The 26,793-nt window shown below is 48.5% G+C and overlaps 1 protein-coding gene across 1 annotated transcript; it reads left to right on the forward strand.

Annotated features, from left to right (window-relative positions):
- Positions 1–607: 607 nt before the first annotated feature.
- Positions 608–26,675, forward strand: SMO (smoothened, frizzled class receptor). Its single transcript, XM_063308403.1, has 12 exons — positions 608–1,245; positions 2,558–2,763; positions 3,437–3,646; positions 4,428–4,600; positions 5,931–6,150; positions 8,783–8,906; positions 10,951–11,043; positions 12,964–13,072; positions 16,741–16,926; positions 18,433–18,581; positions 20,827–20,961; positions 23,657–26,675. The coding sequence occupies exons 1-12, from the start codon at positions 954–956 to the stop codon at positions 24,277–24,279; spliced, it is 2,520 nt and encodes an 839-aa protein (XP_063164473.1). The 5' UTR covers positions 608–953; the 3' UTR covers positions 24,280–26,675.
- The last annotated feature ends 118 nt before the right edge of the window (positions 26,676–26,793 follow it).

The raw sequence follows: 26,793 nt of genomic DNA on the forward strand, positions 1-26,793 counted from the left end.
GGTTGTAGGAATCCAGGTTGTGTGAAACTGTACATGCTGGTTCACCAAGAGTCTATGATTCATTCGTGCACTGCACATTACCAGAAGACAGCTACTGTGCTTTGTTACAATAGGTGTAGAACCCGCTAGGCTGAATATTTGTTGGTGAAAGGTGAAAGGCCCCCTGTGCAAGCACCGAGTCATGCCTGACCCTTGCCATTGCCTTCCCCAGTCGTCACCAACGTGTTCACCCAGCCTATTTTAAATCTCGGTGGGCGGAGGGGAGGGGAGGGGACCTTCTTTCGGCGCCGCCTTCCCCAACCGGGCGCCCTCCAGTTTCCTGCTTGGCTCCCATAATCCCCGACCAACCGAGGGGGGGATTTGGAAGGGCTCCTTCGGCGTGTCGCGGTTCCCCCGCTCAACAAGGGAAGGGCTCCGCAGCCCGCTGTGGCCTTTGCGGGGCGCGAGCGTCCGCTTCGGGGGGCCGCTCTCCACCCCGCCCCCGCGAGCCCAGCCCGTCGCAGCGCGCACGCCCGCGCCGCTCTCCCATTGGGGGGACGGCGGGCGGAGGCGAGGCCGGGCGGGCGGGCTCCTTCTTTTCGGCTAGCTCCCTCCCCGCCATCCGCGCCGCATTCTTCAGCTCCGAGGACAACAAAGCGGGGAGGCGGCGGTGGCGGGAGGCGCTTCGGGGCCGGCGGGCGGCCGCAGCAAAACTTTGCAGAACTTTGCGGAAAGTGAGGCGGCGGCGGCGCGGCTCCCTCCCTTCGCACAAAGCGCCCCTCTTCGGCGCGGGGGGAGCCCTTCCCGCGGGGAGCCGGGCGGGAGCATGGCCTGTGCCGCCGAGCCGCCCCTCCCTCGCCCCGCCACCCCGCCGGCCCCCCGAGTCCCGGGACCAGGCGCCGCCGCCGCCGCGCTCGGCCAGCCCGTTGCGCCTTAGGCGCGCGGCGAGGAGCGGGGCGCGCCCAGCGGTCCCGATGGCGGCCGGCGGGGGCTGCGGGCGCCTGCTCCGCGCGCTGGCCTGCTGCTGCTTCTGCTGTCTCTGCCTGCTGGGGCCCCTCGGAGGCGGCGGGGCGGCGGCGGCGCTGAACAGCAGCTCGGCCGCGGCGGGCCGCGAGGAGGACCGGTGCAAGCGCGCCGCGCCCTGCGAGGCCCTCCGGGAGAGCGCCTGCCTGGGCTCGCCGCTGCCCTACGCCGCCACCTCCACGCTGCTGGCCGGCGACTCCGGCTCGCAGGCGGAGGCGCACGACAAGCTGCTGCTCTGGTCCGGTAAGACGCGGCGGGCATCGGCGGGAGCACGCGACCCCGGGAGGCAGGCGGGGAGGCGCCCGGGGCATCCCGCCGAAGCAGCCCGGGGGAGGGGGCCGGAGCGCGGCGTCGTAGGAAATCGTGGCGTGCGCCTCGGCGGAGAGCCACCGCCGGCTCCCGGGCGCTGGTGCTGGGGGCCCCGTCCACTCGCTGCGCCCCAAAGGGAGCCCCAAAGAGGCGACCGAAAATCCGGCTGCCGAAAGCGGAGGCGCTGCCACGGGCTGGACGGAAAGTCGCCCTCCAGAGGCCCGGACCGAAGCCGCGTCCCCACCAACTGCTGGGCCGGCTCCGTTGCAAACCAGCAGCCCCCCACTTTGCTATGTGTGGCTGCTGGTTAGCTGGTTTGGGGAGGGAGGCTGACCCATAAACCATTCTGCAAGCCCAGAGAGTGAGTTAGCCCCAGAACCAGGTTAAGGATGTGGTGCTGTGTTTCTCAACCTTGGCCGCTTGAAGATGGGTGGACTTCAACTCCCAGAATTCCCCAGCCAGCTGCTGGCTGAGGAATTCTGGGAGTTGAAGTCCACCCATCTTCAAGCGGCCAAGGTTGAGAAACACTGCTGTGGTGTGAACATACCTAAGGGTTCTTGGAAGTTAACACATCTCCCCGCTCTGCTGGGTTTTCGATGCTAAATAACACTCTTGTGCGGTGTTTCCTTTGTGTAGAGATGGGCTGCTTTGCCCAAAGCAGAGTACTGAGGCACTGATGGTCAAAGATGGCATAAGGTATTGAACAAGCAAGGATGAATAGTGGAAATAGAAACCGAGGTTGTTGGTCGTCTAAGTGGGGTGGAGTTGGTACACCAGCTTTTAGAGTCTGACTTGCACTTGCCTTTCCACAGCGCACTTAATCGGACAATGGAATTAGCGTTCTAGGTTTTACGCAACACTTTGAACACATAAATCAGCCAAATTTCCTGGGTTCACACAACATCCTATGTCAGAAAGACCCACCAAGGTTAAAGCTAACTCCACCTATTTGAATGGGGCAAATGGTCTTGCCCTGACCAGTTAAACATACTGTGTGAACATTGGTTCTATGTTTGTGCCTCTCGATTAAATTTGAAAGGAATCACAGCATCGGCTCCCCAGGATCTCAACCAGCCATTTAATCCTCGTCCATTTCCCAGTGTGGCTTCTTTATATAATCAGGACTATAAAAGTCAACATCTTTCAAGTTTCTAGCCCTCATGGCTTCCAAGGGAAATCGTCGTATTTGATAGCTGAAGAAAGCCTCCTGAGAGCTTGTTCTCCGGTTTCTCTCCCGCCTTCCCAGGTTTGCGAAATGCACCTCGCTGCTGGGATGTGATCCAGCCCCTCCTCTGCGCCGTGTACATGCCAAAGTGCGAGGATGGGAAGGTGGAGCTGCCCAGCCAGACCCTGTGCCAAGCCACACGGGGGCCCTGCACCATCGTGGAACGGGAGCGAGGCTGGCCCGACTTCCTCAGATGCACCATGGATCGTTTCCCGGAAGGGTGCCCGGTAAGGGTGTGCTTGCAGTGTCAGTGGGTGCTAAAATGCAGAGATTCTGGGGCCCAGCAGGAAACAGGTTGGGATGGAAACTCTGGGACAGAAGGGAAGTTTTGCCTAAGTAAAAGCAACTGCAGTTACAAATGCGATGAAGATGGGCTGGCACACCTCAAATCCTGAAGGCACCAACAGGCTAGGTTCACACACACCCTCCAAAGACCCAGGTTAATACTAAGATTAGCAGCCTGTGCAGCCAGTAGGACTTCATTTGACCTGGTTAGGCCTTGTGGGAACACTCCAAGGAGTCGAGTTGCATGGCCTTAGCCTGTGGCCTTCCTCATGCTTTCAACTTAGTGCCCGACAGGTCAGAGTAATAGCCAAATGCACCCAGAGGGCACCGTGTTTCAGAAGCTGGCTTTAGTCCACACGGTGTGGTCAGGTTCACACAACAGACTGAATCCTAGTTGTTGAGTGAATTAAAGATGGACTCTGTTCAATTCAAAGCAAGGGAAGTGCTTCTGAGCAAAGATGGGCACACATGCCCAACTGTCAGTACCCCCTTAAAAAAAGCTGCATGTTTTCCTGGGATGGGTCAACCCCAGTGGTGGTGAGCAAAGCACCGGATTGGGGAGGAAGGGAGATCAGGCCCTAACCCCTCCCTTTCTCCTCTGCCCTGTCCTCCCAGAACGAGGTCCAGAACATCAAGTTCAACAGCTCAGGGCAGTGCGAGGCCCCACTGGTGCAGACGGACAACCCCAAGAGCTGGTATGAGGATGTGGAAGGCTGTGGCATCCAGTGCCAGAACCCCCTTTTCACTGAGAAGGAGCATCGCGAGATGCACACCTACATTGCCGCCTTCAGTTCTGTCACTATTTTTTGCACCTTCTTCACCCTGGTGAGCACAGGGCAGCCAGCCTGGCTTAGGAGGGAGGGAGAATCGGATCACCTTCGCCCTTTAAATTAGACCTCCCAAGGCCCAGGCTATAAAAACCGTCATTCCCACTGGGCCAGGTGGCCAAGATCCTGGGCTGGTTTGCACTGATGGAACCCCCACTGTCATCTGGGTTGGATTCTCACCATGCGTTAAACTGGCTGAACAAATCGCTGTTGTTGGAGATGTCCAGCCTGTTGTGTCTGAAGCCTGCTAAGGTTCGGGGAGCATTCCCACAAAGGCCTGAGCAACCCACTCTGTTGTAGCCTGCCTGTTGTGTGAATGCCACCAACCTGGACATGCCACAGAAAAACAACTCTTCCTGGTGATGCCGGCAACCCCCACACAGTCTGGGGAGAAGAGAACCACTGGCCTGGATTGTGGGCTGCAGGGCAGAAATTAGAAAGGTGGGGAAGGGGTTGGACAGCAGGGGTGAAGTGATGCATCCTCCCCCAGCAGTGGAAGTGGTGCAGTTTGCAATTTGAAAAATTGAGACGCATAAAGTTTCTGGACTGCGTGTGGAAGTTGGTGGGATGGTGGGGGGTATTAACCCTTCGTCACCAGGCATATCCCCTTTCCCAGTAATTCTGCTTTGCCATTCAAAGTGTTAACTGGCGTTCTGTAACCTGGCGCTGTCCAGGCGTGCTGGCTTTGCAACTCCCAGAATTCCTAGCTGCTGGCCCACCTGGAAGGTGCGGGGTGGCCGAAGGCTGGTCTCACCTGACTCGGCGTGCCTCTCCCCCAGGCCACCTTCGTAGCTGACTGGAAGAATTCGAACCGCTACCCGGCTGTGATCCTCTTCTACGTTAATGCCTGCTTCTTTGCGGGGAGCATTGGCTGGCTGGCCCAGTTCATGGACGGCGCCCGCAGCGAGATTGTCTGCCGTGCTGACGGGACCATGCGCTTGGGGGAACCCACGTAGGTGCAGGGGTGGGCCTTGTCTGGAGAACCCCTCGCCCTGAGCTGCACTCAGGAAAGACTGCTTGGAGTCCAGGAAGAGGCAACAAACAGAGGCTGAACTCCAATTCTCCATTACCCATTCACTGTGGTCCGCATTTACGGGAACTGGAGTCCAACTGGACAGCAGCCATTTCCTCCTTCCCTTCTTGTGGGTGGTCCAACGCCCTGGAGGTCCTGTGCAAGGCCACCATTCAGGAAGGCTCCCTTGTCTCTTCCTTGGGGGCTCAGGAGGAGAGAGGGGAGCGTGAGAGAGGAAGGGGCTGTCAGAAGAGGGGGGAAGGGTCCTTGTCTTCTGCAGGGATCTCTTCTTCCATTCTAGCATCTCTCCTTTGGTAGATCTCTGGTGGGTTTGTGAGACTCATAAAGAGAGAGAGGATGACATAGATGGCATGAAGGTGGGCTGCTCTAGAGGAGGGGCGCTAATGAAGACATTTAGACAGTGAAGGTGGATGGAGAAGAGGGCTAACAAGGAGATCCAGAAGACTGGATCGTGTAGTCCTGGCTGTGCTGGGTATGAATCGGAGGAGGAACTTATTGGTTGGGGATAATGGCACGTGATGCTCCAGGGATTGGTGATCACAGACGGGCCGGAGGTGTGTTTGGGGAACAATCTTGCCCATTCTGAACAAGAGGTGTAAAGAAAAATACTCTGTTAGGTGATGTGCAGATGAGCCATTTAAAGATCCAAGAACGAATGAGAATGGGGACCCTGTAGAGCAGTGTTTCTCAATCTTGGCAAGTTTAAGATGGGTGGACTTCAACTCTCAGAAATCCCCAGCCAGCCTTGCTGGCTGGGGAATTCTCGGAATTGAAGTCCACATACCTTAAAGTTGCCAGGGTTGAGAAACATTGCTTTAGAGAGTATCTACTTAGAAAAAGGTCTGTTTCAAAATAGGTGGTTTAAGCCTCCTCCTCCTCCTCCTCCTCCTGGACTATTTGTATATATACATGGCCAAAGGATTAATAGAAATCTAGAAGTGTGATTGATCTGAATGTGCCAGATGAAAGAATGAGAGCATTAATGAAGGGTTGACGGGTGATCAGAGGCTCTGAAAACGGGAGAGGTGATTATTTAGGGCAATGTTTCTCAACCATGGCAACTTTAAGGTGTCTGGACTTCAACTCCCAGAATTCCCAGACACCTTAAAGTTGCCACAGTTGAGATACACTGATCTCAACCAAGAGTGGATCTTGGGAAGACATGGAAGAGTTTTTCACCCACAACTGGAGGGCTTTTGAAGGAATCTGGGCAGTGTCATCGACTCTCTCTTCCTTTCTCTTTCCAAAGCTCCAACGAGACGCTTTCCTGCGTGATCATCTTCATGATTGTCTACTATTCCTTGATGTCTGGTGTGATCTGGTTCGTCATGCTGACTTATGCATGGCACACCTCCTTTAAGGCGCTAGGAACCACCTACCAGCCACTGGTGGGCAAGACTTCTTACTTCCACCTGGTGACCTGGTCTGTTCCCTTTGTCCTGACGGTGGCCATCTTGGCCGTTGCACAGGTAATGGGGCTGGATGAACTCAGTGGAGCCCTGGGAAAGAGCTGGGGATCCAGGCAGGGCCCCCTTGGGGGCAGCGCCCCAATTCTGGAATTCTTTCCAGAGGAACTGTGGGTGACCCTCATATTATTGGGTCTGTTCCCCCAACATTTTTAAAAATAATTTTTATTAGAAGTTTTAAAGGCAACATAAAAACTAACACTAACACAAAGTAAAGAAAGTAAAGGAAAAAAGGAGGAAGAAAAGAAAAATGCAGAAAGAAAAGATAAAAAGAAATAGAAGCTTCTGATTTCCTTTGCAGCAAATATAAGTAAATTACAAAGTTACCTCTTACTCTGATTACAAAAAACCTCAGTTTTTTCCTATTAGCCATGTTCCCCCAACATTTTGGACAGAAGCATATGCCTGTCACTAGTTTATGGCTGTCACTTGGTTCACAGATCCTATTAAACCATAAAGTGGGTTGTTAAAGCAAACCAGGGCTTTGTGCATTGCATGAATCTGGCCTCTGTGTAGTTTTTCAAAATTTGGTATTTTAATTATTACATTCCGGTGCTACATTTTTATTACACGGGCACTGCCCAGAGAAAAAAAACTTAATTTTTCCTATTATGAGAGAGAGCAGAATTTTTCTGATTCTTGTTAATTTTATTTAATTTATTTGTACGGCCGCCCATCTCACCAAGTGACTCTGGGCGGCAAACAAAATTTAAAAAATAAAAACAATTAAAATAATACAAAGATTAAAATATATTGCAGCCGAGAATAAAGCACCCATCATAATGACTGACTATGAAACGAGTCCCTGCACACACTCAGGGCCCCAGGCCTGGGTACAAAGCCAGATCTTTACAGCCTTGTGAAAGGTCAGCAGGATAAGGGCCATCCTGCCCTCTGGAGGGAGGATGTTCCATCAGGCAGGCTCTACGGCAGAAAAGGCACGTCTCCTGGGCCCCGCCAACTGGCATCCCTTAGCCAATGGGACCTGAAGGGTGCCCCTCACGCTGACCACATCCGAGGTAAATCCGGTCCCTCAACTCACCCAGTCCCAAGCCATGAAGGGCTTTAAAAGTGACCCCCAGCACCTTGAATTGCATCTGGAAGCAGACGGGCCACCAATGCAGCTCGCAGAGTAGAGGTGTTACCTATGCCGAATACAGGTAGTCCTTGCTTAGTGAGTACAGTTTGGACTGGCAAATCTGTCACTAAGCACTGCAGTCACTAAGCAGAAAATCACATGATCCCCTTTGTGATCCCCTTCAGTCATTAAGCGAATCTCCATGGTCATTAAGCGAAACATCAGGTGGCTGTGACTTATGGTTTTACTTCTGCATTCTCCATTAACTCTGCTTGTCGCAAGTTGGTTGTGAAGCACACAAATGGCAATCCTGTAACCGTGAGAGGCTGCGGCAGTTGTAAATGTGAGGACTGGTCATAAAATTACTTTTTCAGCACCGTCGTAACTTTGGTCACTAAACAGGGCAGCCATTAAGCAAGGTCTACCAGTAGAGGAAGCTCCTTTATACCAGAGGGGAATTCTGGGAGTTGAAGTCCACCCATCTTAAAGTGGCCAGGGTTGAGAAACACTGCCCTAAATACTGCAACTAAACACTCCAATTGCTTTGTGTAATACTGTTGGGCACCCAACAGTGTTATTCCCAAAATGAATGGCTGAGAAAGAACATGACCTGCTTAAGACAGTATTTTGTACAAATACTGGAAATAAATCATATTCTTCCTGGAACAGCCAAACTCTTAGCTCACTGCTTATTTGCCTAACAGCCATCCCATGCCAGCCTCAGTGAAAGCATGGCGGGAGCCAGAGAGATGGATGCCCTCGTTAGCCTTTCTCTCTGCCGGCTGCCCTACTAAAATGACTCTGTAGTCATGAAACGCGGGCTGGAGGAAAGCAGAAGGAAGATCTAATTTTCCCAGCGTGGAGGGAGGGAATATGCGTGTGCTAAAAAGGCACACAAGCGTGAACTGATCTGGACTGCAGATCAGATCTTTTTGTTCACTAACACGTGGCATGATGGATGGTAGATCAGCAGCTCCCCACAGATGGTCCACGAGAGTCTTGCAGGTAATCTATGGGGCAGCCACACAAGTAAATACGTATAGATTTATAAAATCGCCAATGTTCCAGGAGATCATCAATTTGCACAGGTTCTTAGACCTTTCCCCTCAAAACCTCAGGAGACGTTAGCATTCTAAAAAGCTGCAAAGGTTGTACGGCGGCCTGCTGCCTTGAAATTTCCACTATGTTTGGATTAAAAACAAGAATTAACATTTATTTAATCTGCGGGCCTCAGAGACCCCAGAGGGGCAAGATCACAGGGGCTGTGCTTTTCCCATGCCTTAATCGTTCCTACCTTAGGTGGGGTTCCTCAAAAGTTTGCAGTCATGACGGCGCCCCTCACATAAAAGGAAAGTTCGGGCGCTGTGGATCTCGTTGCAGGAATGTGAGACTATTGGGCCATTCTGTTTTTATTCTATTTTAAGGGTTAGCCTCTCAGAGTCACGAATATGAGATGGGTGGCCATATCAATTTGTTAAATACATGAAATCAATTGGGGGAGTTATTGGATGAGAGACTAGACTTTTTGATTGCCGTTCCTCTTTCTAACCCTTTCAGGTGGACGGAGACTCGGTTAGCGGCATCTGCTTCGTAGGGTACAAGAACTACCACTATCGAGCAGGATTTGTTCTGGCCCCCATTGGCCTGGTGTTAATTATTGGGGGCTATTTCCTGATCAGAGGTGACTGTCTTTCCTCCTGAATTTAAGTCATTGTGCAAATGATGTAAATTGTTGCGATGAAGTACTTCCGTATTTAACAGACCTTAAAAGTCTGTTAAAATGAGGTTCCATTATCATTTTTTGAAAGGTTCACAGTGTTCTTCATATATTTCCATATCTCTGGCATGAGTTTACTGTTGTTTTTTTCTAAAGTATTCAGATCATGCACTTGAGGTTGCTGGAAGTCACAGTAACTTAAATAACGAGTGCAAAACAGCATTGATTGGCTTTTGAACATTGCTGTACAAAATCTTTTGAATTCAAAATGTGAAGCATTTTATTCCTAGTGGTTCTGATTCATTCTCTTGGCAGCTACTTCTAAATAAAGATGGGAGGGAAGGGAAGAATAAAGGCTCTGTTCACACCAACTGCTAGGCTTGACTGAAATAGGGTTCAGGCAGGGGCATTTGGGTGGGGGTGGGGAGTAAAAAAGCCATGGCTGCCATTTTGATTTTTTTGACACTTCCCCCACCCTGCTTGGCATCCCTGCGGATGCCCCCAGGGTGGGAAAGCTGTAGTTCATCTTGCTTTGAGACACCCAGCCCTTGGGTTGTATGAACCAGGTAATCTAACTTTCCATGTTACATCAGCACAGCAGTTGTGTTTTATGGATATGGATTGTCAACCATGGCATGGCTAACAATGGACATTGACTAAATTAAGCAGTTAATTTGTTTGATTGATTGATTATGTACCATCGCCACTGAATCCATCCACCTGGCTGCCGGTCATCCTCTTCTCTTTCCTTCCACCGTTCCATTATTATAGACTTCTCAAGAGAGCTCAGTCTTCATGTTGACTGGTTGATTGATTATATACCATCAAGTTATTGTTGACTCTTAACAACCACAAAATTGTAGTTGAGATCTGTCCCCAACCTGATGGATGGTGTCCCCATCACCACTCCAAGTCTATCCCCCTTGCTGCTGGTTGTCCTCTTCTTCTTTTTCTTTCCACCTTTCCTAGCATTAGAGCCTTCTCCAGAAAGCTGGGTCTTTGCATAATGTGTCTGAAGAAGGATAATTTGAGCCTGGTCCTTTGTGCCTTGAGTGAGAACTCTGGGCTGATTTGTTCAATGATTGATTTATTTGTTTTCTTGACTGTCCACAATATTCTCTGGAACCTTTTCCAACACTGAAGTTGAAAAATGTCGATACTCTACCTATTCTTCTTCAAAGTCCAACTTTTGCTTCTGTACTGGAATCCCATACCTTGCAGGATGCCAATCTTTGTAGGTATAGACACATCACAGCATCTGAATCTCTTTTCCAAGGCCTTCATGGCTGCTCTACCAAGTGCTAGTCTGCAGCTTATTTCTTGACTGTTTGTTCCTATACTAGTGATGGTTGATTCTGAAAGGCAGAAGTTATCTACCACTTCAATATCTTCTTTAGCAATTCTAAAAAATGTTAATCTAATCTAATCAGTTAAATTAAACTAACTAGGAAATCTCCCAGTTTTTCAAGCAGTGATCCCACCACCATGGAGTTGCTACTCTTTCCAACAGATGTTTAAGGCAAAATTGTAGTATAACAGGCAGTTCAGTTTATATGAAAGTAAAACTGGTACTTGTTCAGGGTGGTGATGGTGATGGTGATGATGATGACGACGATGACATTATTGTATTGTGCTTTCTTTGGGACTGGAAAGTGTAAGTCTTCATGTTCTTATTCCTTTTATTGCAAGAATAAGAATGTCCTCAGGAGAACCTTGGAGAGACAAAGGACCTTTACTTTTCTCTCTTAATTTCTCCATCTCTTAACATTTCTCATACAGGTTAGCCTCCAAAACACCCGTCTCAACATCTACTGTCTTTAGTGGAACCTAGTGTATTGCAGATGTAATCTCATGAGGCCTAGAATCCTAGATTTGGGGGGTGGGTTGTTACTGGTTTTAAGATAAACAGTCTCCATAGGCAAGGACACCAGGTGTTCTACTTGCTGCTCTTCTTTGGACAGTCAAGGTTGCAAGATGCTGACAACCCCTCCCTGCTTCTCTCCTCCAGGAGTGATGACTCTGTTCTCCATCAAAAGCAATCATCCAGGCCTCTTGAGCGAGAAAGCTGCCAGCAAGATCAACGAGACTATGTTACGTCTCGGTAAGTAGACGGATAGGCAAGACACCAGAATATGGAGGAGGGGAAGGTCCATCACTCACAGCTACAGCTTGGGATTGGCAGGTGAAGAATCCCTTTATCCTTTATGGGAATCTCAAATTAAAAGGAGCCAGGAAGGACCTAACAAGTTTTATTAAAGCTTTCATGAGCTGCAGAAGGAGTCTGGTAGCACCTTTTCAGACTATAGGTACTCCTCGACTTACAACTACAATTGGGACTGGAACTTCCATCGCTAAGTAAGGCAGTCATTAAGTGAGTCACACCCAATTTTACAAACTTTTTGCCATGGTCATTAAGTGAATCACCATGGTCGTTAAGTGGATCCAGCTTCTCCCATTACTTTGCTTATTGGAAACTGGCTGGGAAGGTTGCAAATGGTGATCATGTGCTGAAACTGTCATAAATACGGGCCAGATGCCAAGCATCTGAATTTTAATCATGTGACCACAGGGACGCTGCAACAGTTGTAAGCATGAGGAACAGTCACAAGTCTCTCTTTTCAGCACCATCATAACTTGGGATGGTCACTAAACAAATGGTGATGAGGACTGCCTCTAATGCAGTTAATTCAAAGACATCAGCTTTTGAAAGCTGATGCCTTTGAATAAAATGCTTTAGGTTGAAAAGGTACTACCAGGCTCCTTCTGATTTTTGACTGCTATAGATTGACATGGCTCTTTTCTTAGCACATCTAATCAAAAGGGGTTCTTTTTAAGGTCTCTCCCTGCCCAAAGCCCCAAAAAGGAACTCCACTCGGAAGAGAAAGTGCTTGAATTTTCACAACATGCTGGCTCCTGTTTCTAATTTAACCTGTTTTTTTGGATTCGTACAGTACACTGAATAATGAACTAGCTCAGTGTTTCTCAACCTTGGCAACTTGAAGATGTGTGGACTTCAGCTCCCAGAATTCCCCAGCCAGCTATGATCAGATAAGAGAGGGCATAACACTCACCTGCATAGTGGGTGGAGAAAAAGGCTCAGAATGGACCTCCCTAACTTCTCAGGCAGGAAAAAGAGATGGTGGGAGAATTGTATTTTCAGACTTGCAAGCTATGCTGGCTGAGGAATACTGGGAGTTGAAGTCCACACATCTTTAGGCTGCCAAGGTTGAGAAGCACTAAACTAACTGAATGGATTTGCATAATCATAAGCCGTAAAAAAGTTAACCAAGGTTAAAACTAAGAAAACATAGCATGCACCTGCTAGGTTGTTAATGAACCTGATTAAGTGTGGTTAGGGATTAAGTGGCTAGGATCCTAATGTGTCAACTCATAATGTGGCTGCTTTTGGCCAGATGTCTCTGAACCAAGTCACTGTGGTCAGAGATGTGGCTTGTTCCTTAACAGAATGAGTCAATCCAGCCACTGTGGCTAGGTCTGCAAGCCGTGATTGAAATAAACCACCACTTAGCATATTGTTTGAACCCAGCCCTGAATCAGCGTATAATACTGTCTCCGAATGGTTGTGCTTGCTGGGGATAATTGGAGGTGTAGTCCAACAGAATTGGAGGGCAGCGTGTTGGGGAAGACTGAGAGGAGGTACCTCCTGAAGCCGATTGTGCAAGAGTAGAGACAGCAAGGGATCTATACCCCTGTCTTTTTTACTGCCTGTGTACTGATCCCCTAAAGGCTGCCTTCGTGCAACCCCCATAACCAGATCCCTAAAAGATCTCGCAGATGATTCATACAACCCCCAAAGCTTGGTTAGTTTTAACCTTGGCCCAATTTTTTGTGGTTTACTGGGTTGTGTGAACCTGCTCCTTTAATTAGTTTACGGTTCCACACGTTGTGTGGCATGAAATGACTTAATTCAGGAAGGGAGTTAAACCTGTCTCATGAATGCAGCTGCTTCTTGGGGCCTCCCAAGCGTTGGAGGTCCCTGACTGTTACGTTTCATCACCAGGGATCTTTGGCTTCCTGGCCTTTGGCTTCGTCTTCATCACGTTTGGCTGCCACTTCTACGACTTCTTCAACCAGGCGGAGTGGGAGCGGAGCTTCCGGGAGTACGTGCTGTAAGTTGGGAGGCGCTGGTGTTCCTCCATCCTCTGCTTCTCTGGTTTTGCAGTGTGGTGCAGATTGGCATGGGGTGGGTTCCCTCGACAACAGGTTGCCTTCCAGAGTTGCTCCATGCCTCAGAGAGAAGTGGGCTCCTGTCAGCCTTACTAGACAGACCAGACAGGAAACACGACCAGATGAGCTAATTCTACTTTATTGCAAGGCTACATTAACAGAATCTTGGAGTCTGAAAGTACATTTCTCCCTCCGTCCCCTTTACTGCCTGAGAAACTGGGGAGGGTCCCTCCTGATCTTCCTTCTCCACCTGTTATGCAGCTCTGGGCTATGCTGTCTCTTATCTGGCCATTCCCTTTTAACGTTGGTTCTTGGAAAGGGTGTTTCAGCTTTACCAGGTGGACCAGAAAGGAAATACAACCAGATGAGCTAATTCTACTTTATTGTTAGGGCACATTAACAGAATCTTGTGAATCTGAAAGTACATCTCTCCCTCTTTCTCCTTTACAGTCCTAGAAACTAGGGAGGGTCCCTCCTGAGCCTCTTTCTCCTCCCATTATGCAGCTGTGGGCTATGCCCTCTCTTATCTGACTGTTCCCTCAGCAGCATCTCTTTGCCCCGTCTCCCAAGGTCTTTCCCACATACCATTACAGCTCCAGAGCTTTCTGACTGAGCCCCCTTCCCCTGACAGCAGTTGTATAAGGAACCCCCAGGGCCCAGGTCGCCCCACCTCTACCCCCAGGGTCCAGAAACCAGAACTGAGAAAGGCCTCCTTTGCAGAAAGATGGGACAGCTCAACTCAGTTCAGGGTCCTGAAATTCAGATTCTGGGTCACTTGCATAGGAATAGACTTTCTGGGTATGAGAATTGCTTCAAGCTTCAGAGCGATCTTTCAAGGAATGGCTTTATTCCCAAATTCTGGTCACTTAAAAGAGCTTTTTCCATCCTGGCATTACATTCTGGATGGATCAAGACTCTAGTTCTTATCCAAACTCTAATCAAGTGAAGGAGTCTAGTTTTCCTGGCCATGCTGTATTGTGTTCAACATTTATTTATTTACATTTATTCATCTTATTTATATGGACACCCATCTCACACAGTGTGACTCTGGGCAGTGTACAAAACAACCATAAAAGTAATTCTAAAAACTTACAAAAAGTACAAAAATTTAATATTATTATAATTGTAAAAGGCTAAGAGAGAGCATCAGATTATAAACAATGGAGCCATCTAATCAAATTACAGGTAGTCCTCACTTAACAACCACAATTGGGACCAGAATTTCAGTTGCTGAGCAAAGTGGTCATTAAGCGAATCCGACCTGATTTTATTACCTTTTTTGTGGTGGTCGTTAAGCAGATCACCACATCCATTAAGCAAACCATGTGGTCATTAAGTGAATCATGCAGTTTCTCATTGATTTCGCTTGCCAGAAGCTGGCTGGGAAGGTTGAAAATGGCGATCATGTGACCATGGGATGCTGCAACAGTTGTAAATGTGAACCGTTTGCCAAGTGCCCCAATCATGATCACCAGGGCTGCTGTGACAGTCGTAACTGTGAGGACTGGTTGTAAGTTGTTTTTTCAGCACCTTCAAAAGTCCAAACCATTGCTAAATGAATAGTTGTTAGGTGAGGACTACCTATACCATTCCTCTTCCAGAAATCATAACTGCTTGATCTTCAGAAAAATTAACTGACAAACAATCAGCAACAACTATGAACATTTGTATTTAAACAAGACAATACTGTAGTATGTTTTACAACTCATTTTGCCCAAGGCCTTCCTTTAGCAATTGAGCGATATCCCAGAGGGAGTTGTGCTGAGGCAGAGAAATGGGCAGGATCTGGACAAAAAAACCATACTTAAATATAAAATTAATTAAAATGCAATTAAATACAATTTACCAGATGCTTTGCAGGTGTGAAGGAATGTGAAAGATGCGCACAACTTCCTGACCTTCAGGAAATTAGTGGAAACACGCCTTGAGGACCCATTGGCTCTAACTGTCCCTCCTGATAATTAATTGGCTTTATTTTTCTGAGTACGTCTCCTGCTTTTATGTTATTATAAGAAATGAATTTGTTTTTAAATTTGATCTGTATTGTTTTAATCCCAGTCAGGGTTTGGGGAGTTGGTACCTCACTCAGAGTCAGCTGGTTGGAGCAGCCTATGAGCTTGGAAATAAGCAAGGAAACAAACTTTTCTGGGGGGCTGAGGGCCCCCCTGTTCTAAAAGCACGCCGGTGGGTTTTCCAGGATGTATGCCACACTGAAGTGGGTGCTGTCTTTAAAAAGATATTCTCTCTTTCTGTTCGTGCAAGAGAAAGCGTTTCCCGCCTATAGAGGCTGGCTGACGGAGTGGATGCTAATCCAGGCCATCTAAAAGGGCTGTTGGTGAATTAGAGACCAGGCTTACGGATTGAGGCTCAGTAGGTCTGGGCAGGGGATCCAGAAAGAGCTTCTGAAAGAGCAGATTTGCAACCTGGGAAGTTTCGCGGTCCTCCGCTGTCACCATGTTCACAGCGGGCAATGGTAGTGTGTACTTTTGCACCATTCTGTTTGGCGCGACAGCTGTGACTTTTCCTGAGCCTGTAGGATTTGGCAGTGGTGATCTCATGTTCGGTTGCATCCTGTCTTGGTCATTGCAGTGTCCTGAAATCAGTCCAGATGTTGTGGTCGGTACAAAATGAATGGGTTAGGTGGTTGCCTGGCCCGAAGACATAGGGGTTAGGTGATCCCCATGCTAAAAGATTTGCCAAAGGTTACCAGTTCCTTGCTGGGCACAGTTTAAGACACCAAGGATTGCCCTCGACTGAAAGGAGATTTTATTGACCGTTAGCCATAAACCGCTTAGGGCCAGAATCTCTGTGGGAATGCCACTCCTGTTATGAGCTGGGCTAGTTTTAAGGTTCCGAAAATGCCTCCCACTTCAGAGCCCATCTTACACATCAGAGAGAATTTATTTGTTGACTTATTTATTTATCCAATTTATATGGCTGCCCGTCTCTACAGGTGATTCTGGGCGGCGAACAGAATTAACATAAAACAAAAACAATTACAAAAGTTACAAAGGTTAAAATATGAAGCAGCCGAGAAACATCAAACCCAAATTGCTAATGTTCCACGCTGTGGAATGCACTTTCTCAAGAAATTCTCTCTGCATTTCGAAGAGCAGTCCTGGTGCATCACCAGGCTTTTAATGGTTCGTTTTGGTACAGGCAGCCCTCAACTTACGACCATTCGTTTAACACAGTCTGAAGTTACAACGGCCTCGGAAAGGGAGCTTTATGGCCTGTAAAGCACTTCCAAGCATCACAAGACGTCACAGCACTCCCTCAGTTATCCGGTTGCAGTGTCCCACTGTCACATGGTCACGTTTTGTAACTTTTTTGCCATTTTCTGGCAAAAAATTGCCCATCAGGGAAGCTGGATTCGCTTAACGATTGCAGTAATTCGCTTAATGACCCATGATGCACTTAACAGCTGCCGTAAAAATGGTCGTAAAATTGGGTCTGGTCATGTGATGACTCGACTTATGACTGCAAAGACCTACTATGAAAATTCCAGTCCCAATTGTAGTCGTAAGTTGAGGACTAACTGTATTTCTGTTTGTTAGGCTGGGTTCCTCAGCCCATTCCCTCTGCAACTTCTTCTCCTTACCTGCCACAGGTGCGAAGCCAACGTGACCATTGCTACGCAGACCAACAAGCCGATCCCAGACTGTGAGATCAAGAACCGTCCCAGCCTGCTGGTGGAGAAGATTAATCTCTTCGCCATGTTTGGGACGGGCATTTCTATGAGTACCTGGGTGTGGACCAAGGCTACTCTTCTCATCTGGAAGCGCACCTGGTGCAGGTAGGGGGATGCTTGAGGGATCCACCCTTGGAGGGCCTGGTGGAAGTACCAGAGGGGCCCAGGGGTTGAGTAAGGGCGTGAAGAAGTTCTCAGGGTCACCAGAGGTGCCTTGCTGGTGGAGATGGGAGGAAGCAGAAGGCTTCCTGCCAAGTGCCAAACAGATATTCACATTCTGCTCCAGAACTCTTGCAGTCTGCGGTTGGCAAACTTTATTCCACTCGTCGAGGTCCCAAGGAAGGAAAGTATTTTGTGAAAAATTGAGTTAAATGTGATGGCAGCAGGGAGATCGTACAAGGTAATCTCTGGCAATCCCAGTTTTTTCGCGCATGAAAACAAAGGCTGATAAACATTTATCAGTCCACAAATGTCGCAGGGGCATTTGCGAGGAGCTGAGATTGCATCAAAATGACAAAACTGCATTATGACCTCACAACGCCAGCTTTGGCCCTTCGGTTCTTGAGGGCGCATTGGGATGCAAGTGCGAAGGGGTGGGGTTGGCACTGTGACCTCGTGCTCATTTTGTCATTGGCGCTCACCTCACCCCATAGAGATCCATGCAGCAGGGCCTTGTGGGGACTTTTCTTACTGTGGGACAAGGCGGTTTTGAAATGTGAGAATGAGTGAGGAGAGAAGCCCCTTTCGCTGCAATGCTTTAACAGACCTCCATGCAAGGAAGGCAAGCATCAAGTAAGGAAGCCCTGAAACAGGGACAGTTGTGTCACCCCACTCTTCCCAGCATGCTGTGTCCACAAGCCCCAGAGCTGCTTTGTGGTCTCAGAAACCCAGGCAAGAACTGCACTGACAAAATTGTGTCTGTTTTTGAGTTGCTGAAATGCTGATCTGGTGTGCTCACAATGCAAGTGCCTGGAAGTGTCAAGGAAGAGACGGCTCTCCTCTTCCTCCTCCTCTTCCCCCCCCCCCCCAGGAGGCAGTTGAGCAGTGTGGCCAGGCAACAAGACTGGCGGGGACAGCAATACTGGAGGAAATAAATAAATAAATAATGCATGCCTTGACATGAGCGAGGGTAGGGAGAGGTTCTGAATATTCCAACCGCTTACATCCCTAGGCCATTAGCCTTCACTTTCAAGCGGTCCTTCCCTGCAGCTAAGACGTGCTCAGGATTCTGAATTCTGCGCTTGTCATGAATGCCCATTGCATGCAGGGGATGGACTTCTGGGGTGGGCAGGACCTAATGGTATTGTATTATATGGAGCTCTTACCCCCCCCCCTCCCCATTTGTAAAGCTGCTGTGTTCTGGGGGCATTGCAAAGCTCTGCAATTTGGTCTTAAGCGATCATAAAAAGGGGAGGGGACATAACCCCACAGGGCCAGTTTGCAGATTGCTAGGGGAAGCAACCAGAAGGGTGGTGGGATGCTTAAAATAAATCTACAAGGTGGGATGCTCCCCTCTCCTCCCCACTGGCCTGGCCCTAAACATTTGCCCAAAGGCTCAGGGTCAGTGGTGGGGCACCATCAGGAGGACGCTGATGTCCTCTTCTCTTCCAGGCTGACTGGCCAGAGCAGCAACGAGCCCAAGCGGATCAAGAAAAGCAAGATGATCGCCAAGGCCTTCTCGAGGCGGAAGGAGCTGCAGCACAACCCCGACCAGGAGCTCTCCTTCAGCCTGCGCACCGTCTCGCACGAGGGGCCCGTCGGTACATCCCGGAGAGGGAGCGTCATGGGGAGGCGTTCTCCCTTGCAGGGGCTGGGCTGGGTCTGCTTTTCCTGCTGGTGGCCCACTAAACACGTGGGGCCGCAACTTTCCCCCATCCTCAGCCAACATCTCTGTAGCCTTATAGACCCAAGATCATTGGGGGGTGCCCCATTGAAGAAGGGGGTACGATCTGGAGTTGGCAGCCTTAAAATCCTCCTTTGTTGTCTTTAATTTATTTTATTGTGCACCCCTTGTTTTCCCCAAAAGACCAAAACAGTCACAGGCAAAGCACTCTGCCTGACACCTGCCCTCTGGAATATGCTCCCTTCCAAGATTAGGATGGCCCCCCACCCCATTAGCCTTTCGTAAGGCTTTAAAGACCTGGTTATGTACCCAGGCCTGGACCCCTGAGTGTGTTAAGGGCCCCGTTTTTGGCCATGCTGCTAATTACAGTGTTAATTTTCCTCGGTTGCCATATATATTTATTTTTCTATTGTATCTTAACAGTTTTCATTGTTTTTATAAATTGTTCGCTGCCCAGAGTCACTTGGTCAAGATGGGTGGCTATAGAAATTGAAATAAATAAATAAATCTGCAGTGAAGCAGCAAGCAGAGGTTGAAAATGTAATAAATGATGGAAGCGCCACCAAGTAAAAACATGAACTATAATTAAAATACAGTTAAAAGTAAATTGGCCATGGGACAGCTGCCCATCTGGCAAAGGATTAGTCTTCTAAAATGCTACACTGGGGGGAGTCTTGAACTTCCCTAGAGATCCAGAATTGGGGTGCCACCACCAAGAAGGCCTTACTCTGAACTAACACTTTTACAGGGAGTCCTTGCTTAACGACAGTCTGAAGTTACAACAGCCTTGGGAAAAGTGCTTTACGACCTGTACTCGCACTTATGACTGTTGTAAACTGTTGCACCACCCCTACGGTCATGTGACCGCAATTCGTGCACTTGGCAGCTGGCTGCATTTATGACCAGTTGTAGCGTCCTGCAGTCACGTTATTGCGATTTGCAACCTTTTTTGCCGGTTTCTAGCAAAAAATGTTCCTTGGGGAAGCTGGATTTGCTTAACAACCCATGATTCACTTAACAATTGTTGTAAAAATGGTCATAAAATTGGGTCCGGTCACTCAACCTATTTTCCAATCCCTATTGTGGTTGTTAAGCGAGGACTACCTGTACTTGCTATTTGGACTCGATATCCAAAAATCTTTTAATGGGATTCAGTTTTAAGCCATGTTTATCAATAACTGGATATATTACAGCAGGGATGGTTCTTAACCCTATTTGGGATCAGACCCCTTTGAGAGTTTGGTGAAATCTATGGTTCCCTTCTCAGAAAAAAAATATATTGAAAGGCAAAAAAAATAAAATCCATAGATATGGATTGTATTACCAAGGAAAGCAGTTATCAAAATATTAAAAAATAACCAACCGGTAATAGTCATATGTGTACTTGTTTATAACATGATCAACTAAATTTAGTTAGAAGCTAGCGAAAAAACTTTCAAAAACTCTTAATGCAGGAGGTCTTAACCTGGGGGTAGAATTTCAGGGTGGAAAAAATTGCAATTTTTTTCCCCCTGAAATCCACCCCCCCCCCCAAGTTAAGACCTCCTGCATTAAGAGTTTTTGAAGTTCACTGTCCAACTTCTCTGGAGGCAGGGGCATCTGTGGGGAGGTCAAAAAAGTCAAGATGGCATCTGCAACGGCATGATCAAAGCCCTCCCAATTTTTATGTGTGTGGTGCATACGCCACATGTAAACATCGCAGAGCTCCCCCAGGTGTTTTACTTTGACCCCCCCTCCCCAATGGATGCCCCTGTCTGAAAGCTTGTCTCCTGACTCGTAATGCAGAGTAGCCTTCTGTCTTTTCATTAAAAGGCAAGTCCATTACAAGTTCAAACCGATTAAAATTATGTCACTGGATGACTGAAGGATACAATGGCATTCCCTCCTCAAACCCATGTCAGGGCTTATAAAAATAAAGGATTAACAGGTTTTGAATGAGAAAAGCTTGGACTTGCTTGTGGGAGAGTGAGACCCCTCACTTCCTTCTGCCTGACCAAGAGGTGCAGCCAAGATACCCTTAGAGCAGCGCCTTACAGCCCAAATCACAAACTAGTCTTGCAGCAAACTCTTTTTCATACACCTGCAGGCAGCAGATTAACGCTGATGAAAAGGTGCACCTGGGTGTTGGTGTTTTCCTTCAATGTAATTGCTTCTCTTTCCAGCTGGTTTGGTGTTTGATATCAGTGAGCCTTCGGGAGACATGTCCTCTGCGTGGGCGCAGCACGTGACCAAGATGGTAGCCAGGAGGGGAGCCATCCTCTCTCAGGATGTCTCTGTCACACCAGTAGCCACACCAGGTAATGGTTCTTGTAGAGGCTGAATGGGCAGAGGGCAGGAGGAGGGGCTGGGCTATCGAAGAGCTCGAATGCCACTGGAAGGTGCCTCTTGGGGGCAGTGTGGCATTCCACCCAACAACGTCCATTGCACCCTGACTCACTCCTGCCAGCTGCTGGCCAGAGGCTGGAATTGCAGGCCAGGCCAGCTCCAATGCTCAGTCAGGTGATGGGGGGCCTTCCTGTATCTTAGTTCAGGGCAGTGGTCACCTGGAGAGGGTCACAGGGCAAGAATATGCTATGCGGGATGTGGGTGTGTGAGACATTTTGCCTCTGCAAAGTAGGCAGTGCCTGGACAAAAACTAACTTTGACTTACTGTATACCTAGGCTAACCAGATTTCCTTGAGGCAAAAACAGGACGTTGGGATGGCAAAATGGGACGGGGTTAAACTTATGTAATATTCAGTATTCACGAAAAAGACAATAAAAAAAGTTATTGACAGTAAGCTGGGAAGATGCAGGAGGGGGAAGTGCGACAGTGGTTGCGTCTGGAGAGGCTGGTGCAGGGGTGGCATTGGGCAGAGAGGTGGCAGGAGGGCTGAGGGCAGCGGCGAGCTGGGACGGGAGGACAGGAACGGAGGAGTCTAGTGAAGGGTTGTCTCCGACAACCTGTTCCTCTCTGGCGCGCCCTTTTATTTTATTTTCTTCCCGCCGTTTTGGCCTGAGAGCCAATCGGCTTCTTTCCTGCTGGGCGCGCTTTTCCGACCATCTTCCACTGCCCTGATTGGCGGCAGCGACTCTCCCTCTTGCTCACCGCCGATCAGCTGTTCTTGCGGTTCCGCTCTAGGTTTCCCGCCGGATTGAGAACTGCTGCCAAGTCAGCCTCCTTTTCAATTTCAATTTCAATTTTTTCCTGCTTTTCCCAATAACGACTCCAACATTTTTAAAAAGAGGGACAACATTTACATTTATATTAAAATGACGGGACGGTCGGGAAATGTTAAAAAAACAGCACTGTCCCATTCAAAAACAGGATGTATGGTCAGCCTATTGATACCAGAATGTAAGGAAAATTAAATGTAATTAATTAAAAGCAATGTATACAGTTACTCCCTATGTAAAAAAAATCCAGGAACTATGCATTTAGTAATTTTGAGCTTTTATACCAGGCCTTCAGCATAAGACTCATCATCCTCAGCCATCTCCAGAGAGAGGTGTGTCATATCTGGCAGTGCCCCACTGGTGTGTTTTCCATGTGATGGCATCTTCCCACATATTGAGGCTTCTGCTGAATCTTGCCTTCTAGAATTCTTCAGCGTGGACCCTTCTGATGCGTTGGGCCTGCAACTTCAAAATTCCTGTCCAGGATAGAAAAAATGGCCATTTGGGGCATCCTGGGAGTTGTAGTCCCAGTACGTTTCACCACAGTCAGTCCATGCTCAGTTGCATGTCAACAGAGATAAGAACTAAATCAGCTGAATAAAGCAAGTATTAATTTTGAGCACCCAAACTAAATATTCAGTTAAGCAGGGTCATTGGGGGGGTCAAAAAAATCAAGGTGGTGGCCCTAGTGGGCTGGGGCGTTGGTCATGTGGTCCTGGCCACGATCTTGACTTTTTTGACACCTATGCACCCCTGGCTGATGTCCCTGCCTGGGCTCCAAGGACTTCCTTGCATTTCTCAGATTTGCTCAGATTTGTATCTTTTTCAGTTTCCCCAAGAAGAAAGTTAGGTGTGGGGCAAAGTTGATAGGCAAAGCTGCTTTTCAAATTGTAGTCCAGTTGGGGCCAAAGTTAGCTAGCCCTGCCTTTTTCTTCCTGTCTGCCCTCTGCCCCACTCTGGGTGTCAGGGATAAAGAAAGTGGTCTTCAGGTGCTGCTGCTAAGCTACAATGCCCGTCAGCTCTCCCCAATTGCCATCTGGCTTTGGCTGCTGGGAATCGTCCTTCAGCAACATCTGGAGAGTGGGGGAACGACTGCAAGTTCAAACGAGCAGAGGGGTTTCTTCATTTTGCTTATACTGCAAAGGTGAATGGCTACAGTTTATTCCATTGTTCTTGAGTTTATTTCAGGCTATCTTTCTGTGAAAAATATCCAGAGCAGCTGACAGAGTAAGAATTACAGAATACACAAGAGCAAATTACAGAATTACAACAAAATTACAACTCCATTGGAGTTGGGTGGCTACTAAATTCAAATAAATAAATAAATATAGGTAGTCCTCGCTTAATGACCATTCATTTAGTGCCAGTTCAGACTTACGACGGTGCTGAAAAATGACTTGCAACTGGTCCTTACACTTGCGACCATCTCAGCATACTGCAGTCACATGATTGCCATTTTTGACCTTCTCAGCCCTCTTCCGGCAAGCAAAATCAACGGGGAGCCATGTGATTTGCTTAACAATCACATGGTCGCTTAATGGCAGTGTGATTCACTTAACGACCACCACAAAAAAAATCATAAAATCAGGTTGAATTATACCAGGTTGACATTCCAGTCCCAACTGTGGTTGTTAATCAAGGACTACCTGTAAGACAATGCCAGTGTAAATGCAAAGCTTCAATATAACCCATTCCGACGTCCCAAAACAAAACAAAGCAGATCTGAAGGAAGGCAGCTTTGCGAAGGCCGCCAGTCCTCCAGGAATCGGTCTGCCCTGCCTCTGGAAGCAGGCGGCTTCCCCGTGGAATAACTGTTCTCTTGCTGTCCCTTTGCAGTGCCCCCCGAGGAAAGGGCCAGCCTGTGGCTGATGGAGGCTGAGTTCTCCTCCAGGCGGGTGAAGAAACTGAGCCGGAAGAAGAAGAAGCTACGGAAGAAGAAGGAGATCTGCCCCTCCGGGCCAGCAGCCGAGCCCTGCGGCTCGGGTTACTTTGCCCCGGGGGGCACCAGCTCCGTCCCACGCCTGCCCCGGCTCCCCAAGGCCAAATGTTTTGTCGCCAGCCTGAGGCAAGCCCAGGCTCTGGATGACGTCCTTTTGCCTCGCGCTTCCCCCGAATGGAGACCCAGCGCCCCACAGCCAGAGCCCCCCCTGGCCAGGCTGCCCACGGCCGGCTACAGGCGGAGCAACCCCCTGCATCTCGTCAACCACCCCTTTTGCCCCGATCTTGGGGCTCCGGAGGAAGCGGGGCTGGGAAGTGGTGTGTGGCTGTTCCCCGGACAGCAGCCATCGCATTTTCGGGGGGCCCTCCATCCTTCCCCCAGGGGCTCAGCAGCTCTGTTCCTTGGCAGTGACGTCTGTGGAATACAGCCCCCACCAGGCAGGTGGGGCGGGTTGCCCCCCATCCATTCCAGGACAAACCTCATGGACGCCGAATTGCTGGACCTTGACTCCGACTTCTAGGGCTGCGGAGGGGGCTTTCAGTGGCTTTGCGTGGTTGTAGATCAGCCATGGGGTGGTTGGTAGAAAGCAGGTGAGGGAGCCATCCCCTTGGAGCCCTCCTTGGGGTGCTGCTCCGTCAGCTTCACAAAGAAAGGGAGATGTTGTTTAAAGGCACTTTCCTTGGACGTCTTCTGAATTCCAGCCTTCCTTTCCTCCTCTTCATCTTGCACACCTCACTGTGTCTGCAGATCCTTTGCACTGCCTAAAATAGCAAGAAAACAAGGAATGGGATTTTTCTTCCCAGTTTGTGGGGCTGAGAACCTCAAAGAACCTTGCTTGCTTCAAGAACAAGACAGACAACTCTGCAGCACCATCTGCAGAAGGTTCCGCTGGTCTCCTCACGTCCCCAAATGGCTCTCCTAAGAACTTTGCTTGGAAGCAGATCTGGAACTTGGTGGCTAACAGAAGTGGGATTGGCAGTGGGGGGAACCAAGGGGTTGGGATGCTGGACTTTGCGGGGTGAGAAGGATCCACTCGTGTAATTAGGAATGGGAGGGGTCGCCAACCTGAAGAACTAGGGAGACACATTATGTTGTACCCAAATGCATAAGGGCCCAGCCAAACATTATCTCATATTGCTTTGGGCATCTGCCATACCTGTCGCAATACTGAGCAGACAGGAGGGGAGAAAGGTTTATGAAAAGGAGATTTCTTGGAGAAGATCTGGATGGGGTGGAACAAGTTCCACATAGATGGGGTTGGGGTTGATTTGGGGGCCTTCTCAATAGATCAGTAGCTGGGACTGCTCCTCAGGGCTGAGTCTGAAGATCCTGGGTGCTGTGGACTACCAGGGACTATCTAGATCAGTGTTTCTCAACCTTGGCAGCTTGGAGATCGGTGGACTTCAACTCCCAAAATTCCCCAGCCAGCAAACCTGAATTCTGGGAGTTGAAGTCCACCCATCTTCACGTTGCCAAGGTTGAGAAACACTGATCCTGATGCTAGACTATAATCCTGATCCTGATGCTAGACTATAATCTCCACCATCTCTGATCCTTCCTGATGGAAGTTGGGATCCAGCAATAACATATTCCCATCTCTGGTTAAACGTTCCTCCCAGGACTGTGTAGGACATCCCAGTTTGATGCTTCAAGATAACTTCTCAGGTCTTCATTTCATGGGGGCAATTCCACAGCTACGTGGACTTCACTCTTTTGAAAACCTTTCTCTGAGGTCACCTGGCCCAGAATCTGAAAGCCTGGGCCACTGGAGAACTGTGCTTCCCACACACCGTGCTGTGCCTATAGCTTCCAGTACAGCTTGATGGGATTTGTAGCCTTAACCTTCATCCTGTCCATCGTGGGACCCAGATGGAAGTAGGAGTTAGAGTACAAAGTAAACATAGGGGCTTTGTTCAATGGAAGGGGCTGTAGCAACATATGAAAATATTTTCAGATTTGTTACTGTTCTTTAATGTATAACACAGACTATGTATAACACAGAGAGTTTTTGTTTGTTTTTAATAGTGCCAAAACCTAAAAATTTAGTCTTCTCAAGTAATGTTTCTTGGGGCTTCCTATGGATCACTTTGGAAACCTTTGCATGACTTCCTGGCTGGATTTGAACATTGTGCTAAGCCTTGAGTCCCCGACAGGGCATCCAGGGGCACAGGTATGCCTACAAACTCCTATTGGGATTGGCCAGTTTTTCTGCTCCAGTTTTATACAGGTAGTCCTCGACTTATGACCACAATTGAGAGCAGAACTTCCATCGGCAAGTGAGGTGGTGGTTATGTGAGTCACGCCCGATTTTACAATCTTTTTTGCCACAGTCATTAAATGAATCACATCTTTAAGCAAATCTAGCTTCCCCTATTAGCTTTGCTTGTTGGAAGCTGACTGGGAAGGTCGCAAATGGCAATCACGCGATCCCAGGATGCTGCAACCATTGTAAATACATGCCAGGTGCCAAGCACCCAAATTTTGATCATGTGACTGCAGGGACGCGGCAGTGGCTGTAAGTGCGAGGACCAGCCATAGGTCACTTTTTCCAGTACCATCATAACTTGGAACAGACACTAAATGAATGGTCATAATTCGAGGGCTACCTGTATATATAAATAAAATCTCAGTGCAGTGATTCAGCTGCTGGGCCAGAATTAAGGAGACTCTGTTCAAGTCCACCCTTAACCACAGAAACACATTGGATTACTTTCAATTGGTCACTTCCTGCTTTGGGAAGGAGTGAAAGGACATCCCCCATTGAAGTGCCTTGAGCACCCGCAGAAAAGGTGGACTATAAAGCTAATAAATAAATACGGTAAATATAGTTGTGTGTGGCTGATTGCCGAGGCCCTAACAGCAGCTTGCCACTAAGGAAGCTGGAATCTCTCAGAATCTTATTCACCAGATTTATTGAAAGGGAATCTTATTCACCAGATTTATTGAAAGGGAAAAAGGCATTTAGATTACAAAGACTTTAACAAACATGACATGCTTCCTGTAGCGCTTAATTTGTCTCAACTTTGTTAATGAC

This window comes from Candoia aspera, chromosome 7, assembly GCF_035149785.1.
Source record: "Candoia aspera isolate rCanAsp1 chromosome 7, rCanAsp1.hap2, whole genome shotgun sequence".
Classification (NCBI taxonomy): Eukaryota; Metazoa; Chordata; class Lepidosauria; order Squamata; family Boidae; genus Candoia; species Candoia aspera.